Source organism: Glandiceps talaboti, chromosome 18 (assembly GCF_964340395.1).
Source record: "Glandiceps talaboti chromosome 18, keGlaTala1.1, whole genome shotgun sequence".
NCBI lineage: Eukaryota > Metazoa > Hemichordata > Enteropneusta > Spengelidae > Glandiceps > Glandiceps talaboti.
Genome location: NC_135566.1, coordinates 16,572,501 through 16,590,000, shown reverse-complemented (window position 1 = coordinate 16,590,000; position 17,500 = coordinate 16,572,501). Strand labels below are relative to the sequence as shown.

Below are 17,500 nucleotides of genomic sequence, written 5' to 3'. Positions count from 1 at the left end.
GTTTCATCTTTACCATAATAGTGACAACAATGTCATGTAATCGGGAATGTCTGATTTCAGTGTAATCTGATTTGTTACGTTGTTATGGAAACCGAACCTTTCAGAAAAGTCATTGTCAGATGATAAACAGACACTCTAATTTCATCGTTGTGTTGTTTCTTCTCAACAAGTCAATCCATACCCCCATACTATTATCACTGAGGCACACATTAACACTTCATACGCTGGGGCGAGATATGATGAAATCTCGTTGCAAAAACTTTAAAGGTCCCTTTCCGGGCGGACAGGGGAGACAATTTATCACCTAAATTAACCCCTTTCTAATATGATACCCATAGTCCTTTATTCTTATGGCCACTACCTCAGACCACCCCAAGACTTATCTGAAATCTCACCATACTATCAATAGTCTGCACTGGTTTAAGTTTTACATATAAAGATTTTAGAACATAACGCCTTTATATACTCAAGATCTGGCATGATTCACGTTGTGATATAAATGTTTGATTTGATGATATGATGATTTGAATGTGGAATCGATGTCCTATGTGTTTACATACAGTGTTTGTGATGAGCTCTGGTACATGGTTTGAAGGTCTGTATCTGTATCGTAGACGTACAATTTGAGCACCAATACTGGTACTCGCGTACATAGGTACAGTATAAACGATTCTTTGTATAGCTCTTGTAAGTTTACCTGGTGGTCAATCTTACCTGAAACGTCAGCAAACATCAAAACACCAAAAATGGGTTTTGTGTAGGGCAACTTCTTCTGAAGACCTTGTTTGATGACGACATCTGGTATATGTGTTACTATTTGATTAATGCGATCTAAATAAAGAATGATATTCAATGTAGAAGAAAAAATTGTAAGAATTAACAGTCACGCAGTGCAGAATTCAACCCTTGGTCTAATTTCAATACATTTTTATACGTTGGTACAGGTTTTCATTCTTTGGCCATTAATTAAAGCACGGTTAGGGAAAATTCTGAAAATATCATATTTCATCAAAAGTAGCACGCACTATTCTAGTTCAATATACCAAAAACAACAACGCAATATGATAATTTCACCATTTTAAATCAAGATATGAACGAGACTGAAAAAAAAAGATTAAAGGGACACGTCTTTTACGACTTGTCACGGAAATTGTAATAATGATAATAATAACAAACAAACAAAAATACAGAAACTAAAAACTTACCCGAATCTTTGGCAGGGCGAAACTTGCTCGCCTCTTTGGCAGAGCGAAACTTACTCTCTTTGGCAGTTCGACCTTGCGATTTCTTGTCGTCGGCCGCTGACATGTTTAATGGAAAGTCTTGATCATGTATTGCCAGCCATTTGAGGATAAGTTCTTGGAAAATCAAAATATCGAGCGCTATTGTGTCGTCATATGCAGATGTTCTGTTCTTTTTCCGCGAAGTACTACCGTGTAGAGGTCAAGTTAGGTCAGATATGTATCCCACAATGCACATGCCAAAACAAGATGGCTGCGACCATGCTTCGACGTTCCTCGGTGTTTCTTCGACCAATTTTCATAAAACCTGCGATTTGTACCAAACCTGTTAACACAGTCCCTCGTAAGTAACATCTTCCTTTTAAGTGAATGGATGTGTATCATTTTTTTCCCGTTATTCATGGTCGAAATGTGTGTGTTGCGGTACGTGCGTCATTCGACACACGGTCGTCGTGCGCAAGTACGTCGCGTTGTTTACAAGTTTAGCAAAGCGACATGTTTTTTAAACTTCCATAATCACATATAAACACCAATGTTTGCTCTTTCTTGAGTCGGGTGTTTGCGATACTGTGACAGATTGTGTTTTTGTGTACCTACACATGTATTACTTTTAAAGTTTAAATGGAATAAGAATTGCCCCACCATCTTATTTATTTGCCATCACCGATCCAAGCTGCTTCTTCATTCAACAGTTTTAAAAGCAGTTTGAAAACTTACCTTTTAAAGTTTTATAGCTAGTCATTTTATATATTTTACCTTTTTGCATGTGGACCTTTTTAGTATTATGGTTCTAATATCGGGACGATTTTAACAGTTTTTAACATTTTTTTTCTTCAAATAGTTGTACAGCGCATTGAGATTATTTTTAATGTAATGCGCTTTGTAAGAATGAAAAATTATGATTATATATATTGCGAAATTGACCAAGCAACGTTTTGGTATTTTCATGTTTATTTTATGTAGACAGTCCCTGGAGACAGTCTTTATTTTTGTTTAATTTTTTTTTGCCAAGATTTCAACAGGCCAGGCAAGGCTGTCTGTCTCTTTCCCAATACGTGAAGTTTTCAAAATTTGGGAGGGGGGGAACTGGAGGCACACATTCTCTTTGATGAAAAGACTTCCTTGGTGCCATTACCCATTGCACACTGACTCAACAAAGACTTAGCTATCTGGCTTGGCATACTGAGTGACTGAACAGAGACTTAGCTGTCTGACAAGACATACCTTATAATGGCTCCATGACATAGTCAGTCAAGCCAGGTAATCAAGTCTGTGGGTAGCCTATGATATGATCACACAAATTAACTAGTTATTGATTATCTACATCATATGATTTGATGGAATATACAGGGCCAATTAGAACATGCCAAATACTACAGTGTTGTTACCATGGTGATGGACAGAATTCAGCTGCTCCTGAATCAAGTAGTGATGCAGATCAAAGCGATAAGAATGATCACTATCAGGAAATGCAATCTTACAGAGAACCACTAAAACCAATGGCAAGAGATAAAGGTGAGTAGAAATTATCTCCTAAACCCAAGTACATGCGAATTAGACAGTGAAGTAAAATAAAAACAAACCCGACACTTACTTTAAATTAATAATAAAGAATATTTACAGTTTTCAGTGGATATAGTGCTGGTTTTCTGATCGAGAAATAATACCCTAATTAGATCTAATGTGGCTTTAAAGATTTATAACAATCACTAAATCATATAAAAATCAAGTTATAGAAGAATGCTGTTTTTATTTTTTTTGAAAATAAACAACTCTACTGTTAAAATTTCCATTGAAACGTTTCTCAGTTCCCAAGTTTATCTTCTTCCACCAGGAGTGTACATATTTTTGTTTGTTCGCAAAGTCTGGAGAAACAGGATTTTGTGACCTGATCCGATTTCTTTATATGTGAGTCTGACACACAGCTTTTTTTTTTTTAATTTTCAATTCTAGCTTACCATGATTTACTTTGCATTCAAATTCCTGACCAACCAGATGATGCCAAGATATTAAAAGTAGCTATCATTGGCTCACCAAATGCTGGGAAGTCTACATTGATTAATCAACTCATGGGTAGATGGGTAAGAATCGTTACTGCATAAATTTTAAGCAACACAAATCATGAGGCCTTAAAAAAAACTGTTTGGACCCCCGACTAGTTCTCACTGCCGACTTTAATTTTTTTATGTATTCAAGAAAAAATAAAATAAAATGAAGAAAATTATGAAGTCATGTGAGAAATGATGCAAAAACTGACATCAACTCAAAACACAATATGAAACTGTTCTTTCAATAAGCAATGGCTGTACATCTGATGGGAAGAAACCAATAACACAGAGACACATGTGGAGAACAATGGAAAAAATTTCTACCTGAACTAGACAATCACACATGTAAAAAAATATACCTACCCCACCTATTCTAAAATAGAGCATAATTGGAACCATATAATTTTTGGGGAGGAGGGCCTAAAGTTTCTAAAGATATAAATGTGTTATCACATAATTAGACATATAATCCATGAATGCAAGAGTCTTGCTAGTCTAGAGGCTATACTCGGCATCAGATCTCTGCTCACTATACTCCTGTCTCACTTAATGAGATCCTGAGATGGAATTTCAAATTGAAAAGAAGGCCCCCACACTGTCATTAACATCATGTCTTTGTAAATCAAGCACAGAATTCTGCCCAATGATAAGTTGATGTTTATTGGGGACAGTTACGTAATGTCCAAGTATGGTATATTTGTCATATCTGAGGATGTCACTTATACACTGTTTACATCATTCTAGCAGTTGGGGTTTACTCATTTGCATAATCAACCTTTGGTACATGATTTCTCATTGAGCTAGACAGAGTGAGGAGAGAGAGACCTTCAAAATCACACATAGCCTCTAGACTAGAGTCTCGCATACTGATAGTGATTCAGTTCATATTTTATATGGAGGTGACAATATTGATGTGTTGAAAAGTTCAAAGGCCATTGAAATGATTGATTGATTGATTGATTGATTGATTGATTGATTGATTGATTGATTGATTGATTGATTGAAAGGTGACAAGTCAATGATTGAGATCATTAAACTGAAAGGTCACAGGTCAGTGATTGAGATCATCAAACTGAAAGGTCATGTTTTGTTGTTTTCAGGTGTCGACAGTGTCAAGAAAAGTTCATACAACTAGAAAAAGAACAACAGCCGTGATGACAGAGGGAGACACACAGATTGTAAGTTATTTTTGAAAAAACTTAATGACTTTAAGAAATTTCTATGACTTGGGGTATATGAACTGTGACAGGACAGATAATCACAATTTTAATGTCATATACTTTATTCCCCCTGACAGTACTTACAGCAATGCTCCGTTTTCTATTGATTTTGTAAACAGTACAACAAAATAAGTGACATGTGTTGGATTTACTACGTAAGCAAATCACTAAAATGCTCCTACCCCTGGAACTATGCATCATAGCGTTCTTCAGGGGTGGAAAAGACTTTTTTAAACACAAGACATACATACGTGCATAAAACAAATTATTGATACCAATTTCCAGTTGCCAAAATGAAAGAAGAACTTACATAGTTATGTAATTCAAATGACCAATACCAATACCAATATCAGTTGCAAAATTCCAGCAAACAGTTACATAGTTACATAATATAATAAGTGGCCATACCAAGCAGCTACCCAAAAATAGTTCATATATATGTACAATTCAGGGATTATTATACTAGAATTTGCCAAAATTGTTGTTCAATTGATTGTGTTACATGCTCCCATTTGTAAATATTGCTGTGTTTTCCTTCAAATATACCTATACTAACACAATTGTTCCATTTGTAGGTATTCCTTGACACTCCAGGAATGACAAACCCAAAGAGTGCTAAAAGGTAGCGTACATTATACTACAAAACCAGAGAGACTATAGAGTTTCAATTTGGGGACATTATGTGTTTTTAAATGTATGTCTCACTCAAGATTTTGGTACCAATTACAGACTGTCGCATCAGTGCACTACAGTCGTATCTGCTATGCAATTGTATAGGGAGATATGACCTTACTGCACTGACATGATGAGACACTGATAGCATGCAAGTATATAAAATGATACATTAAAATGATACATTTTATCTTTACTCAGAACACACAAATCAACATCACTGTTGGATGAAACATGGAAGATTCAAACACAGAACTGTTGATTTGGGTTCACAGTGAGATAAAGTGCTAAGATTTCATGTGCATGCAGGCTACCAGTGCCTGCGTTTTGTTTGTTTAATTTGTAGCAGGAAGCATGTGATGTAAAAATCATGGTGCCACCTAATTGAAACTCTATAGTCTCTCTAGTTTGGTAGTAACACATAGAAATATTGTATTTTTATAACTATATGCAAATGAGTTACTTCCAAATCTCTAGCCTTTGGCCATCTCTCTACATATTGGAAGTATTGAGTAGAAAAATCATTATCTTGCAGAAGTTTTTAAAAATGAAATCATGGTAAAATACTAGTAATATCATCATTTTTTTCTGCATACAGACACAGTTTAGGAAGAGGTATGCTTCTTGATCCAAGGAATGTCTTTGATGAAGCTCAACTAGGTAAGTGCTAATGTTAGTCACCAGAACAGGCGAGACAGGGGGTATAAAAGGCCCCCTAACTTTGTAGGGGTTATTGTCAAACTAGAATGCGTACAGTGAACAACTGTGATTTCTCTATGAAAATCCATAACAACAATGAGCAGCTGGTGATTTTAGTAATGAATTGGTTATGTGTGGATGTCTGAATGTCTTGGGAATGTGTGTGTTGTTACAGAAAGTTGATATTTATACATGGAACACACAATTTTGGACAAAACATGATTGGACTGGGACTTGTTCGTTACTCGTACTGAAAATCCGTTACTTTTCATTACTCTTAATTATTCAAGATTAGGACGTCTAGGTGCTAACGACAAACACACAGGCAGCCAGCTCCACCTTTAAACACATGTAACAGGGATATACAAAGGGGGTTATGGGTAATATAAGGAAATGTGTGACATTCAAACTATTGCAAATATGTTTTTTAAACAAACTGACATTATACATGTTGTTGGTGTTATAGAGTGTAAAAACTACACAAACAGGACCTAAACCTAAGTCGGCCATTTTGTTCCCGTAGCGACTCTGTTATGGCATTATCCCAGTGGCAAACATTTTCTCAGTTGAGGTTGTGAATTCAGTATTACCAATTATAGTATTTTTGGCCTCATTATCCGCAACTGTAACTGTTAGGAAAATTTAGCATAAAATTAGCATATCATTAATTTTTACTTGTCAAGTTAGCAGCAAACTTTCGAACAATGAAGAGTAAGATCAGCACATATGCAAATAGTTAAATACATGTATTACATTTTTGATTTGATTCAAGAAAGGTTTGTACACATGGGTACAAACCTTTCTTGAATCAAATCAAAAATGTAATACTTTTTGTAACCTTTCAAATATGGGATATTCTGAATAAATTATTATCAATTAATAATTTAGTGCCTCTAAAAAAGTTCGGAAATTGAATATACCCCTTCCTGAAATAATAATTGAAATTAATATAAAAAACTTAAATATGGAAATCTGAGACCACCTGATTTGAGGACATATTGATGACTTATTTGATTGACATGTATTTTGTTACTTTATAGTGATTGTGTTGATAGATGTTTCCAACAAATGGACCAGGTATAAAATAGATCCTGATATTATGTATAATTTGTACTCCCATTCTTCAGTGCCTTCAATTCTAGTCATTAACAAGGTACTTATTTGTCTTATTCCATCAACTTTCACCCTGAATAATCAAAGGGAATTTTACTGCAATTTCTTTCTTAGTCATCCCTTGAACTCTTTACTTTCAGAGTTGTATATGTTAGCACGCCCTCAAACAGTACAAGCTGTCACCCAGCAACAAATTGACCAATCATAGCATTTGTTTCATTCAATTCATATCAATCGTTTTTCCAATATGGCTGCCTTCAACATCGTAAGTAACTTAGAAGTTGCTGAAAGATATTTTGACATAAAGACGTTGACACAGCTTTAAAGATAAAAATGAGCCAATGCCTTAAGGCCATATTGGAGTTTCACAGAATCTACAATGATGGGACTTGTCATCATTGAAACTAGTAACACAACAAGTCAACCAATCCAGTATAGAGTCATCAATGGCAGCCAATCAGGTTAACTGTTTGTTTGTGCATGCTAACATATGACAACCCTAAAAAAAAGAGTTCAGGAGATTATTGCACACAGATATTTCCCTTGATTATATCATAGCTTGTGTGGTTAAAACACTGTACACCCAAATGCAAACTGTATCCGTGTCTGTACTAGCTGCAGTCAAGTTTTAAACCATAACATAAGCTGTGTCTACTATTACATATATACCAGAGATTACTTGCACTGGTGCACACACATACTAGTGGTATTTACTCTGCAGTGCTATACCAAAAAAATTATTGTATACTTGCATGCAAATGATATGCAAATGAGGGTGCGGTTGGTCGTTCTACACATAAACGCATGATTGCATAGTGTCATTTTTATGGAAATTGGTTTGTTTCAAATAAACCATGGAGGTAGGAAGCTATGTCTGGGTCCTTCCTACATGGATAACATAAGTGAAAATAAAAGAACCCCATGCCACGTGAGTTCCAGTGTGGGTTCTGAGGGGTTTTTGCACACATACTTGCAGTGTTTTCTGTTGCACTTTCACTCACAATGCTCATGAAAGTACTGCCACAGAGAACACTGTAAGCACAGTGAGCACTCGTGCAATACCCCGAGTACACTTGCACTTGCATGTCATGGGGCTGTGACATATTGTAACAGCCAGTCTGGGTTTTAACCGTCCCATATCTAGTTTGATGAAATGCATGCACTGTACACTCAACATTGTCATTGTACAAAAAATGTAATATGTTGTGTAAATAGAAGCTACTGGTATGACTCTTTTGTCACTTTTTTTTCTCCTCGTTTTAAAGACTGATATGTTGAGAACCAAACACATGCTCCTTGGATTGACTGCACAGTTAACAGAAGGTATGGTTGGTGGCCAGAGTTTTGAAGTGGACACAGCAACTGCTAAACTGCTGGGTTCAGCCAAGACAGGAAAGCCAATGAGCACAACATACATAGATGTGGTAGATGAAATTGGTGGACAAATGAAAGAGAAAAGCCAGCAAAAATTACATCTGGAAAAGTTGAAAACTGCTGTCAATAAAGAGAAGCTGGCAGAAATTGTTACAGATTTGAAAATGAAGCAACTTAGTAAACTACAAACAAAGTCTAAAACAAGGAAATCAAACACAGATGAAAGTTTGGAAAAATTATGGAATGAAAATTTTGCTGAAGGAAACAAAACAATGTCATCTACAGATGAAAATGCAACTGAAATGAGTCAAATTTTTTCAAGTAAAGCTGTTTTACCAAAAGATGACGAACAGTTTAGTGATGTCAGTGTAAATGAATCTTGTGCTTCAGAATTAGAAAATGATGTCAGTCTAACGGATGAATCAGCAGACTATAAATTTGAAAATACAGTCAATCTTGATGAACTTGAGAAATTTTTGAGCAGAGAGGATATCAATGAAGTGTTAGAGTCAGACATTGATGAAGACATTTTGGAATCAAAACTTGGAGGTATCAAAAGAAAAGATTTGAAATGGATTCAACAGAAACTGAAAAAAGAGAAGGCCAGAAGGATTAGATTTCAAATTAAGAAGAAAAGTGGATGGCCAAGGTTTGATTCGGTGTTTATGGTGTCTGCCTTACAAGGGGAAGGTGTGGACGAGCTACAGGATTACTTGTTTGACAGAGCAGAACCTGGGGATTGGGAGTTTCATCCTGATGTTGTCACAGATCAAGGTCCAGAAGAAGTTATCTCAGAAGTAATCCGGGGAAAGCTACTGGAATATTTACCGGAAGAAGTGCCATATCAACTACAGCAGGTATGGAAATAAAGTGATTGATGTGAGTGGGTGATGATTCTTTAAAATGGATGAAAATTTGTTATTTATCTGGGCATTTTAATTTATAAAACAACTCTACTACGCTTTTCTACTTGGAAATACAATGTAAAAGAACATATACCAAATCCTTGTTTGTAACTCAATAAATTGCAAAACATTGAAAAATGTGTAAAAAGTTTGTTATATTATGTACAATAATAAACTTTTTACACATTTTCTATTTTTTTTTATAAATAAAAAATAAATAAATAAATACCCATTTGTCATCCATATGGCCACTTTAACATTATTGTAACCCTAAAAATTGTCACACACACACACACAACACACACAAACACACACACACACAACACACACACACACACACACACACACACACACACACACACACACACATATTAACTCACATACATGTTAAGGGTTGTATCATGTTTACAGCCCATAAAAGACTGACATGAATGTTAACTAGAAATATACTCCCACAGAAACAGCTGATATTATTTTCCTCTCTACTCTTTCCAAACACAGAACACAGAGATGATCCAGACAACAGATCAAGGTGATTTACAGGTTGCCCAGCAGATCATCTGTTGGAAAAAAAGCCATGCGGTAAGCAATACCATTCTATTTGTGACCTCACATACATGTTGTTCATTAGATCATCAATTATGTACATTGTAAGTGTTTTTGCTAAGGTTGAGGAACTGTGGTTAAAGAAAGGGTGAAAGGGGTCAAAGTTGCATAGTTTCCCAGACAATCTACCAAAATTTTGTTTGGGAACCTCGGTAGAATTACTATGGAACCAAGTAGATTTTACCTGTTTCCCACCCTCAACAAAAACAGTGCGTAAAAGACACTGTGTATAGTGAAATAGTTGTCACAGATTTGAAGATACAGTACAAGGTATAAATTTACAACCAGATCATTAATTGTTTCCATTTACATGGATGATTGCAGTTTAAAAAGTCTCAAGTGAAATCTAATATTTCTGGTGATAATTACTCTTAAAGAGGAACACCACTCAAGGACATAAAGGTATTTCCATAAACTATGGGTTCTAGATAATCATTTCATGATTTCATATGTACATAAATTTTGCACAATTGTCATGGAAACACCAAATTGAAATGCTATTTCACCTCTACTGTTCTCACACTGATCCACCGTTGCATCATGGGACTTAACTGACAATACATATTCATTGGTTGCACACTGAATATTCATGACTACTATAAAGTGCTTATTACATAGTCATGAATATTCAGTGTGCAACCAATGAATATTTTATGTATGTTTTAAGTCCCATGAAGAAACAGTGGTTCAGTGGGACAATACTCTTCAACAATAAAGGTGAAATAGAGTTTCAATTTAGTGTTTCTTGACAATCAAAACAAAATTTATATGATAATGAATTTATGAAATGACTCTCCAGAAAACCAAAACTCTTGAAAATACCTTTATTTCCAGGATTGGCATTCCCCTTTAGCAAAATGTATCACTTGTCACATTCTATGTGGTTCTATGTGACAGAACACAAATTTCTTTGACCTTAGGTTACCTTTGTATTAGTAATAGTGCAGAGTTTTTGATTCATATTGACCTTTGACCTAACACCTATATGATGAGTCATATATTTGACCTTTGACCTCATAGAAAGGTGCCTTGGATTCTTACATTTGTGTTACTTTTATACTATCTTCATCTTGCAGAGAATGTTGTTTGCTGAAAAGGGTCAAAGAATTGCCAAAATCACAGAAGAGGCTGCAGATGACTTGATGAATGCATTTCAGTGTAATGTTCAACTCTATTTAGATGTAAAATTAAAGAAACCATAATTGCGCTATGCCTGGTACTTGTCAAGAATTCTCTCAATTCACTTCCTACAATGTTAGGAAGGACTATGATAGAACTCCAATCGATAGAGAATCTTGTCACCTAAGACCGATTTCTATGACTGCATTGCTATCGGCATCTTTGATGAGTGAAAAGTCAGCTAAGACCAATTTGACTGCATAGCTGTCGCCATCTTTAATGCGTGAAAAGTCAACTAAGACCAATTTGACTGCATTGCTATTGTCATCTTTGCTGAGTGACAAGTTAGCTAAGACTAATTTGACTGCATAGCTGTTGCCATCTTTGAGGAGTGAAAAGTCAACTAAGACCAATTTGACTGCATTGCTATTGTCATCTTTGCTGAGTGACAAGTTAGCTAAGACTAATTTGACTGCATAGCTGTTGCCATCTTTGAGGAGTGAAAAGTCAACTAAGACCAATTTGACTGCATTGCTATTGTCATCTTTGCTGAGTGACAAGTTAGCTAAGACTAATTTGACTGCATAGCTGTTGCCATCTTTGAGGAGTGAAAAGTCAACTAAGACCAATTTGACTGCATTACTGGCACCATCTTGGAAAAGTTGACTCTAAGCAAACTACTGCTGCTGTTATGAATGAGTTTATTAATGAGTTTATTCCATAGATGTGTTACAATTTCTGTGGTCACTGGAGTCATGATTTTCTGCATGACGTATAAATCTTTTGCCTTTTACTAAAGATTTCCATGCAGAGGAACAACTAATAAGACATTATCTACCGCAACAACAAACTGTCGCCATCTTGGAAAAGTCTAGTCTCAACAACAAAGTGCTACCATCACGAATGAGTTCATAGTTACTAAAAAACGTTTTCTTCCGCTCCAGCTTCAATAAGTTGTTGCCATTGGAAAAACAGCGAGAGTCAGTTGAGACCAATTTCTACAAAATAGGGGTGATTTCATATATTTTTATGCGCCTGACTATCCTGATAGACATGTTGTTGGTAAAGCTAATAGTGAGATGAAGTCAACATGTTATGTATAAATTACTAGCAATAAACAACAATCACATGTAAAACGAAGATTCATCTGGTTTTTATATACTCGCTATATTAAAAAGAGCGTCAGTGGTGTTGTAGCACATTATGTGTTAATTTTCAAAATGTTAATCATCATGCCTACCTATATCTGTTATCTTTGCAACATAAATCGTCACTTTATTGTTGCTATGGGTGCTTGTTGCTAGGCATATGTGTTTCATGTTTTAATGTTTATCCATTTGCGTATCCATCCTTGTTGCTGTTGCATGATCATGTATCTATGCCATTAACACCATCATTAGTCTCGCTGCCAGACTCGTGACTAGAAAGGGACTTGTCCCGACAAATCCCTCTTTTCTCAGGGCTGCGCCGCTCGGCATACATAAACGGATTAGGGATGATAGTCATGAGTCTGGCAGTGAGACTACACCATCATTTGACTGTTGCCACGAGCATGGTATTGTTGTTTGGTATGTATTTGTGTTCATTTTACAAATGTTTATGCACTTGCCAGTTCATCCCTGTTATCTTTGCAAATTACACCCTTCCATCATTTGGCTGTTGCTATGGATGTAGTCTTGTTGCTAGGCATGTTTGGACACATTTTTTTGAATGTTTAGTCACTTGCCTACCCATTGACCATACAATCCTATTTCATCATAGTAGTAATACACAATAACATAACAAGTAGCCACATATACATGTGCCCTCTACACATACTCATCAGACACTGTACTGTGTATGATGTACATGTGCAATGGCAACATATTTTTTTTTTTTTTTGGGGGGGGGGGCAGTATTATACATTGTATATATGCATGTTTGTATTTGTTTGTGTATCAAACATTGCAAGCATACAGAAACCATACAAACACACTATATGGATGAGGATTGGATATTTTTTTGGATTCTTGATTTATAAAACAAATTTCATCAGGCTTCCTACATGAAAAATTAAATGTGAAACAACATATGCTGTAACTCAATATCTTACAAAGTCATAGCAAATGTTTTAAAATGTTTGTTATTGTACGTACAATAATAAACATTTTACACATTTTTAACTATGCATTGAGTTATAAAGGCAGACTCAGTCTATGTTGTTTCACATTGATTTTTCAAGTAGGAAGCCATGATAAAATTGTTTTATAAATCAAGAATAAAAAAAAAATAAACCCAATCCTCATCCATATGGCCACTTTAATAACTTAGTAACAGATGAACACAAAATAGTCTAATAAATTGTGTATAAACTCCTTACAAAAAGACACAACAGTACACAATACAAGGTTTCTAAATTCATTTTACTTTATTAAATACGGTTGACACTCCAAACCTGTCGGAAAACTTGACCACTATCAATATCATATGAATCAGAATGGGTAATATCACCTGGTATTATACCACACATATAAGCTAAGTTGTACACGTTTGACCAAAAACTACAGGATTTAATCTCTGGCATTTCTACATCAGGACAACACATGTTATTGGTTCTGTGGTATTTTAACGGTAAGTCAAAATACGAGTTAACATTATTTTCAAAAATATTTCTTAAATAAAGTTTGCATATATGTGATTATATTATTCTCCAACATTTTTCTAAATAGCATATTCAGCTAAAAACACCCATGACAAACAGTTTTGTCAGAACTAGACAAATCACTATAGTGATCATGTGGATGACGATTGGGTATATATTTTTGGATTTTTAATTTACAAAATAATTTTATTGGATTGTGGTTCTGATTCTTTGCAATACAGAATAGGTGGAGTAGGCAGATTTTTTTTTTTTTTTTTTGGGGGGGGGGATTTTTTTTTTCGTGTGTGAGTGTCTAGTACAGGTACTGTAGTTATCTTTTCTGTTGTTTTCCATATGATCTCTGTTGTTGGTTTCTTTCCACCAGATGTACAGCCATTACAGATTGGAGGATTACTTTTATATTGTCTTTTTAAGTTGATGTTGGTTTCTCACGAGACTTCACAATTTTCATGATTTTTTATTTTTCTTGAATACGTAAATGAAAGTTTAGGGTTGGCAGTGAAAAACTAGGTGGGGTTGTGTAACCGGAACAAAGATTGTTTTTTAGGCCTAATACTGACATAATGTATGCATATCATTAAAAAGTAATGTCCCAATAGCCACACCATACCCTTTTCAACACGCTAATAATGGTATATACAGGAATAAATTATGTAATTTTATTAAAGCCCCCCCCCCCCCCCCCCCCAAGGTAGTTTGTAAACAATGTATCCGTAACACCCGCCAGATTAATTTTGGAAATTCTAATGGCTTTCAGAAAATGTTCGTTATCTTTATTTTGTTGAAACTCGTCAACAAGTAAATCCAACTTTGGCCAAAATAATGGCCAATATTTTTCAACTGGCCGAAATATTGGCCATTATTTTGATAAATTTTCCAATGCTTTGCTTTGAAATGTGAAACAGCAGACATTTTCAGAAAGCCATTCAAACATCCAAAATTGATCTGGAAGGTGTGCTCTACATGATGAAGCTGGTACGGACTTCTCTGACAATTGAACCATCATAACTCTTTACTTCAATTCCTATGAACATAACATACAGTTGGGAAGTAATAAAATGGTTCAAGTTCTTCTCACCACAGAGAGTAGTGCGTTTGCTAGGATTTCAGAATCCTGATGTCAGACAGGAGGAAAGTCTGGATTTTCATGCAATCACTATATAGTGGAGAACCCGTGTATAAAATTACCTGAGGAATGCAGGTTAAAATTCAATACATCCATACAACCTTTAAAGCTGCACTAGCTGCAACTGAACATATTTTTTTGAAAATGTTTTGTCAGGTACAATAACTTACTCATAATATTGTACACACTGAACAGTATAGCATCACCTGTAGATAAACATATATTTGTAGCTGTATACATGATAAATCAAATCAAATTGATTTTTAGCTCCACACCCAAAAATCAGCGCCCTCAACGGTGATCACGATGTAAATCTGTTATTGCAACACTAATGGATGAAATCGGCCTCTAATTAACATGTACAATGTCTGATTATTGGTATTTTAACACTTTTCAGTGAATAGATTGTGGCTGTCTGATCGAAAAATGACAGCAGTGAGTTACAAATTAGTGCAATTTTAATATGGTGATAGATTCAAAACCAACTTCTGCTTAAGATGCACCACCAACGGATAATATTGACCACTAATTAACAGATACAATGTCTTTTTATATGTAACTGACCAATATTTAGTGAATGTATATTTGGTTTCTTGATGAAAAAACATGTCCCAGTTTCGGCTAATGCAGCTTTAATAAGACACTGGCAAGTGATACATTATAATTATAAACTAGCACAGCGAAAAAAAAGTACAAACATCTGAATGTTATTGACTGTCTCTCTCTCTTTTAGACATGTAAGAAAACGTATATTTACACATCATTCAGTTTTTGGTCAAGTTTAGGATATTAAAAACATCTGTTTTTATTATTAACAGACCTAATTCATATTTCAACAAATTACTCTATTTCCCATTTACATAAAATTGTTCCTAAAATAATAAAAATCAAAAAAAATTTAATCCAGTTTGAACTTGCAACTATCTCAGTTGCAAATTGCTTTAGGGAAAATAAAATGTCTTTACATAAAATCAATTTATCCTCAATTTATTACAATAAGTTCAAAGTTAAGATAAAACAAATTATATTTATTAGGAAATGTTCTGGGAAAATGTTATCATCATTTATGATAGTTATACAACATACATTGAAACATTGTTGTTTGCATCAGTCAAACTACAATGATAATTCTTGGAGGAATCTGTTGCTTTACTACATTATTAAATATAACTACAGCAACCAGCATAGACTTGGTGATTTGTATCACAGATGTTGCATCAATTGCTAGACTGACACACTGTATCAATGTTACACAGACACACTGTATCAAAGTTACACTGACACACTGTATCAATGTTACACAAACACACTGCATCAATGTTACACTGACTGTATCAATGCTACACAGACACTATCAATGTTACACTGACACACTATCAATGTCACTCAGACACACTGTATCAAAGTTACACAGACACACTGTATCAATGTTACAGACACTGTATCAATGTTACACAGACACACTGTATCAATGTTACACTGACCCTCAGACCATTATAGAGAATTCTCTGTAGTGGTCTGAGATCGACCACAGACACTCTGTGCTACACAGACACACTGTGTCAGTGTTACGGAGACACACTTTATCAATGTTACACTGACACAGTGTACATTTGTATCAATGTTACACTGACACACTGGATCAATGTTACACTAATCACAAACACAATGCTACACAGACACACTGTACCAATGTTACACAGACACAGTGTATCAATGTTACACAGACACACTGTATCAATGTCACTCAGACACACTGTATCAATGTTACACTGACCCTCAGACCACTATAGAGAATTCTCTGTAGTGGTCTGAGATTGACCATAGACACTCAATGCTACACAGACACACTGTGTCAATGTTACAGAGACACACTTTATCAATGTTACACTGACACAGTGTACATTTGTATCAATGTTACACTGACACACTGGATCAATGTTACACTAATCACAGACACAATGCTACACAGACACACTGTACCAATGTTACACAGACACAGTGTATCAGTATTACACTGATCACAGACACACTCAATGCTACATACTATATCTACGTTTAATAAATGCATACTGTATAAAAAATTACACATTTTCTTATCTGTCTCACACAGTACAAGCTTTTATCCATCTGTAGACTGCCATTACACCTGGACTTTTGAAATACACATATGGTTCATCTGATAAGAATTGAGAAGTGTATAGCCTCAGTTCAATATGGTTCATTCAAATGTCTCTACCTCAGTCACAAAATGCAGTTCATTGATTGGTGATCTTTATGTATCCCATCATGATACTTGTGATGTCATAAAAATCTATGATGTCATAGCCTGGTGATGTCATCTAGACAGGACAGTACTATAGTCTATTCAAATTCATGCCAAATTGTAGTGTCGAACTGCATCATCCACAGTGACTGGCATATCATCCGGGTATCTTCTGGCTAATTCACTATTTGCAATGTAAAATGTTCCTGCGAATGTATTAAAGTATCTGCCAATATCTGGATGCTTCACTTCATATGGATCTGGTGCAAATTCTAAATTCTCTGTGAATAGAGGGAAGCATATACATGTACATGAATGTATGGATATGTTTTCAAATTCTCCAACTCATGCTTTTATTTCATTTTTTGCTGGATGTTATTTTACAATACTGATAGCTACCAGTAATTTCAATGTTCTGACAACAGTGAACATATTAAAACTGAATCTTTACGTTTTTGTTTGTTTGTTTG

General features: G+C 35.1%; 3 protein-coding genes and 1 pseudogene across 3 annotated transcripts in view; 2 read left to right on the top strand and 2 right to left on the bottom strand.

Moving 5' to 3' along the window:
* Nucleotides 1-1,308, bottom strand: part of LOC144449757 (adenylate cyclase type 10-like) — a 17,762-nt gene extending 16,454 nt beyond the window's left edge. The window contains exons 1-2 of the mRNA XM_078140334.1: nt 1,206-1,308; nt 715-831 (exon numbers count right to left, since the gene is read on the bottom strand). Coding sequence (XP_077996460.1) covers nt 715-831; nt 1,206-1,308 — 220 coding nt within the window. The remainder of the gene's footprint in view (nt 1-714; nt 832-1,205) is intronic.
* Nucleotides 1,309-1,484: 176 nt separating this feature from the next.
* Nucleotides 1,485-12,102, top strand: LOC144449023 (GTPase Era, mitochondrial-like). Its single transcript, XM_078139423.1, has 10 exons — nt 1,485-1,584; nt 2,592-2,756; nt 3,195-3,322; nt 4,390-4,467; nt 5,085-5,131; nt 5,780-5,841; nt 6,921-7,033; nt 8,259-9,224; nt 9,774-9,854; nt 10,955-12,102. Exons 1-10 carry the CDS (start codon nt 1,491-1,493, stop codon nt 11,078-11,080), a joined length of 1,860 nt encoding a protein of 619 aa, XP_077995549.1. The 5' UTR covers nt 1,485-1,490; the 3' UTR covers nt 11,081-12,102.
* On the top strand, nt 11,747-11,835 carry LOC144449844 (U5 spliceosomal RNA; annotated as a pseudogene).
* A 4,771-nt stretch (nt 12,103-16,873) lies between the features above and the next one.
* Nucleotides 16,874-17,500, bottom strand: part of LOC144449756 (F-box only protein 21-like) — a 14,154-nt gene continuing 13,527 nt past the window's right edge. The window contains exon 12 of the mRNA XM_078140333.1: nt 16,874-17,311. Coding sequence (XP_077996459.1) covers nt 17,139-17,311 — 173 coding nt within the window. The 3' untranslated portion in view covers nt 16,874-17,138. The remainder of the gene's footprint in view (nt 17,312-17,500) is intronic.

What these genes read in the sequence shown, in the direction of transcription:
- LOC144449023 (XM_078139423.1), top strand. Translation starts at nt 1,491, where the DNA reads ATGGCTGCGACCATGCTTCGACGTTCCTCGGTGTTTCTTCGACCAATT. An exon ending in ATCAACTCATGGGTAGATGG is followed by an intron (nt 3,323 to 4,389) that starts GTAAGAATCGTT and finishes TGTTGTTTTCAG; the next exon opens with GTGTCGACAGTGTCAAGAAA. An exon ending in GTTGGAAAAAAAGCCATGCG is followed by an intron (nt 9,855 to 10,954) that starts GTAAGCAATACC and finishes TTCATCTTGCAG; the next exon opens with AGAATGTTGTTTGCTGAAAA.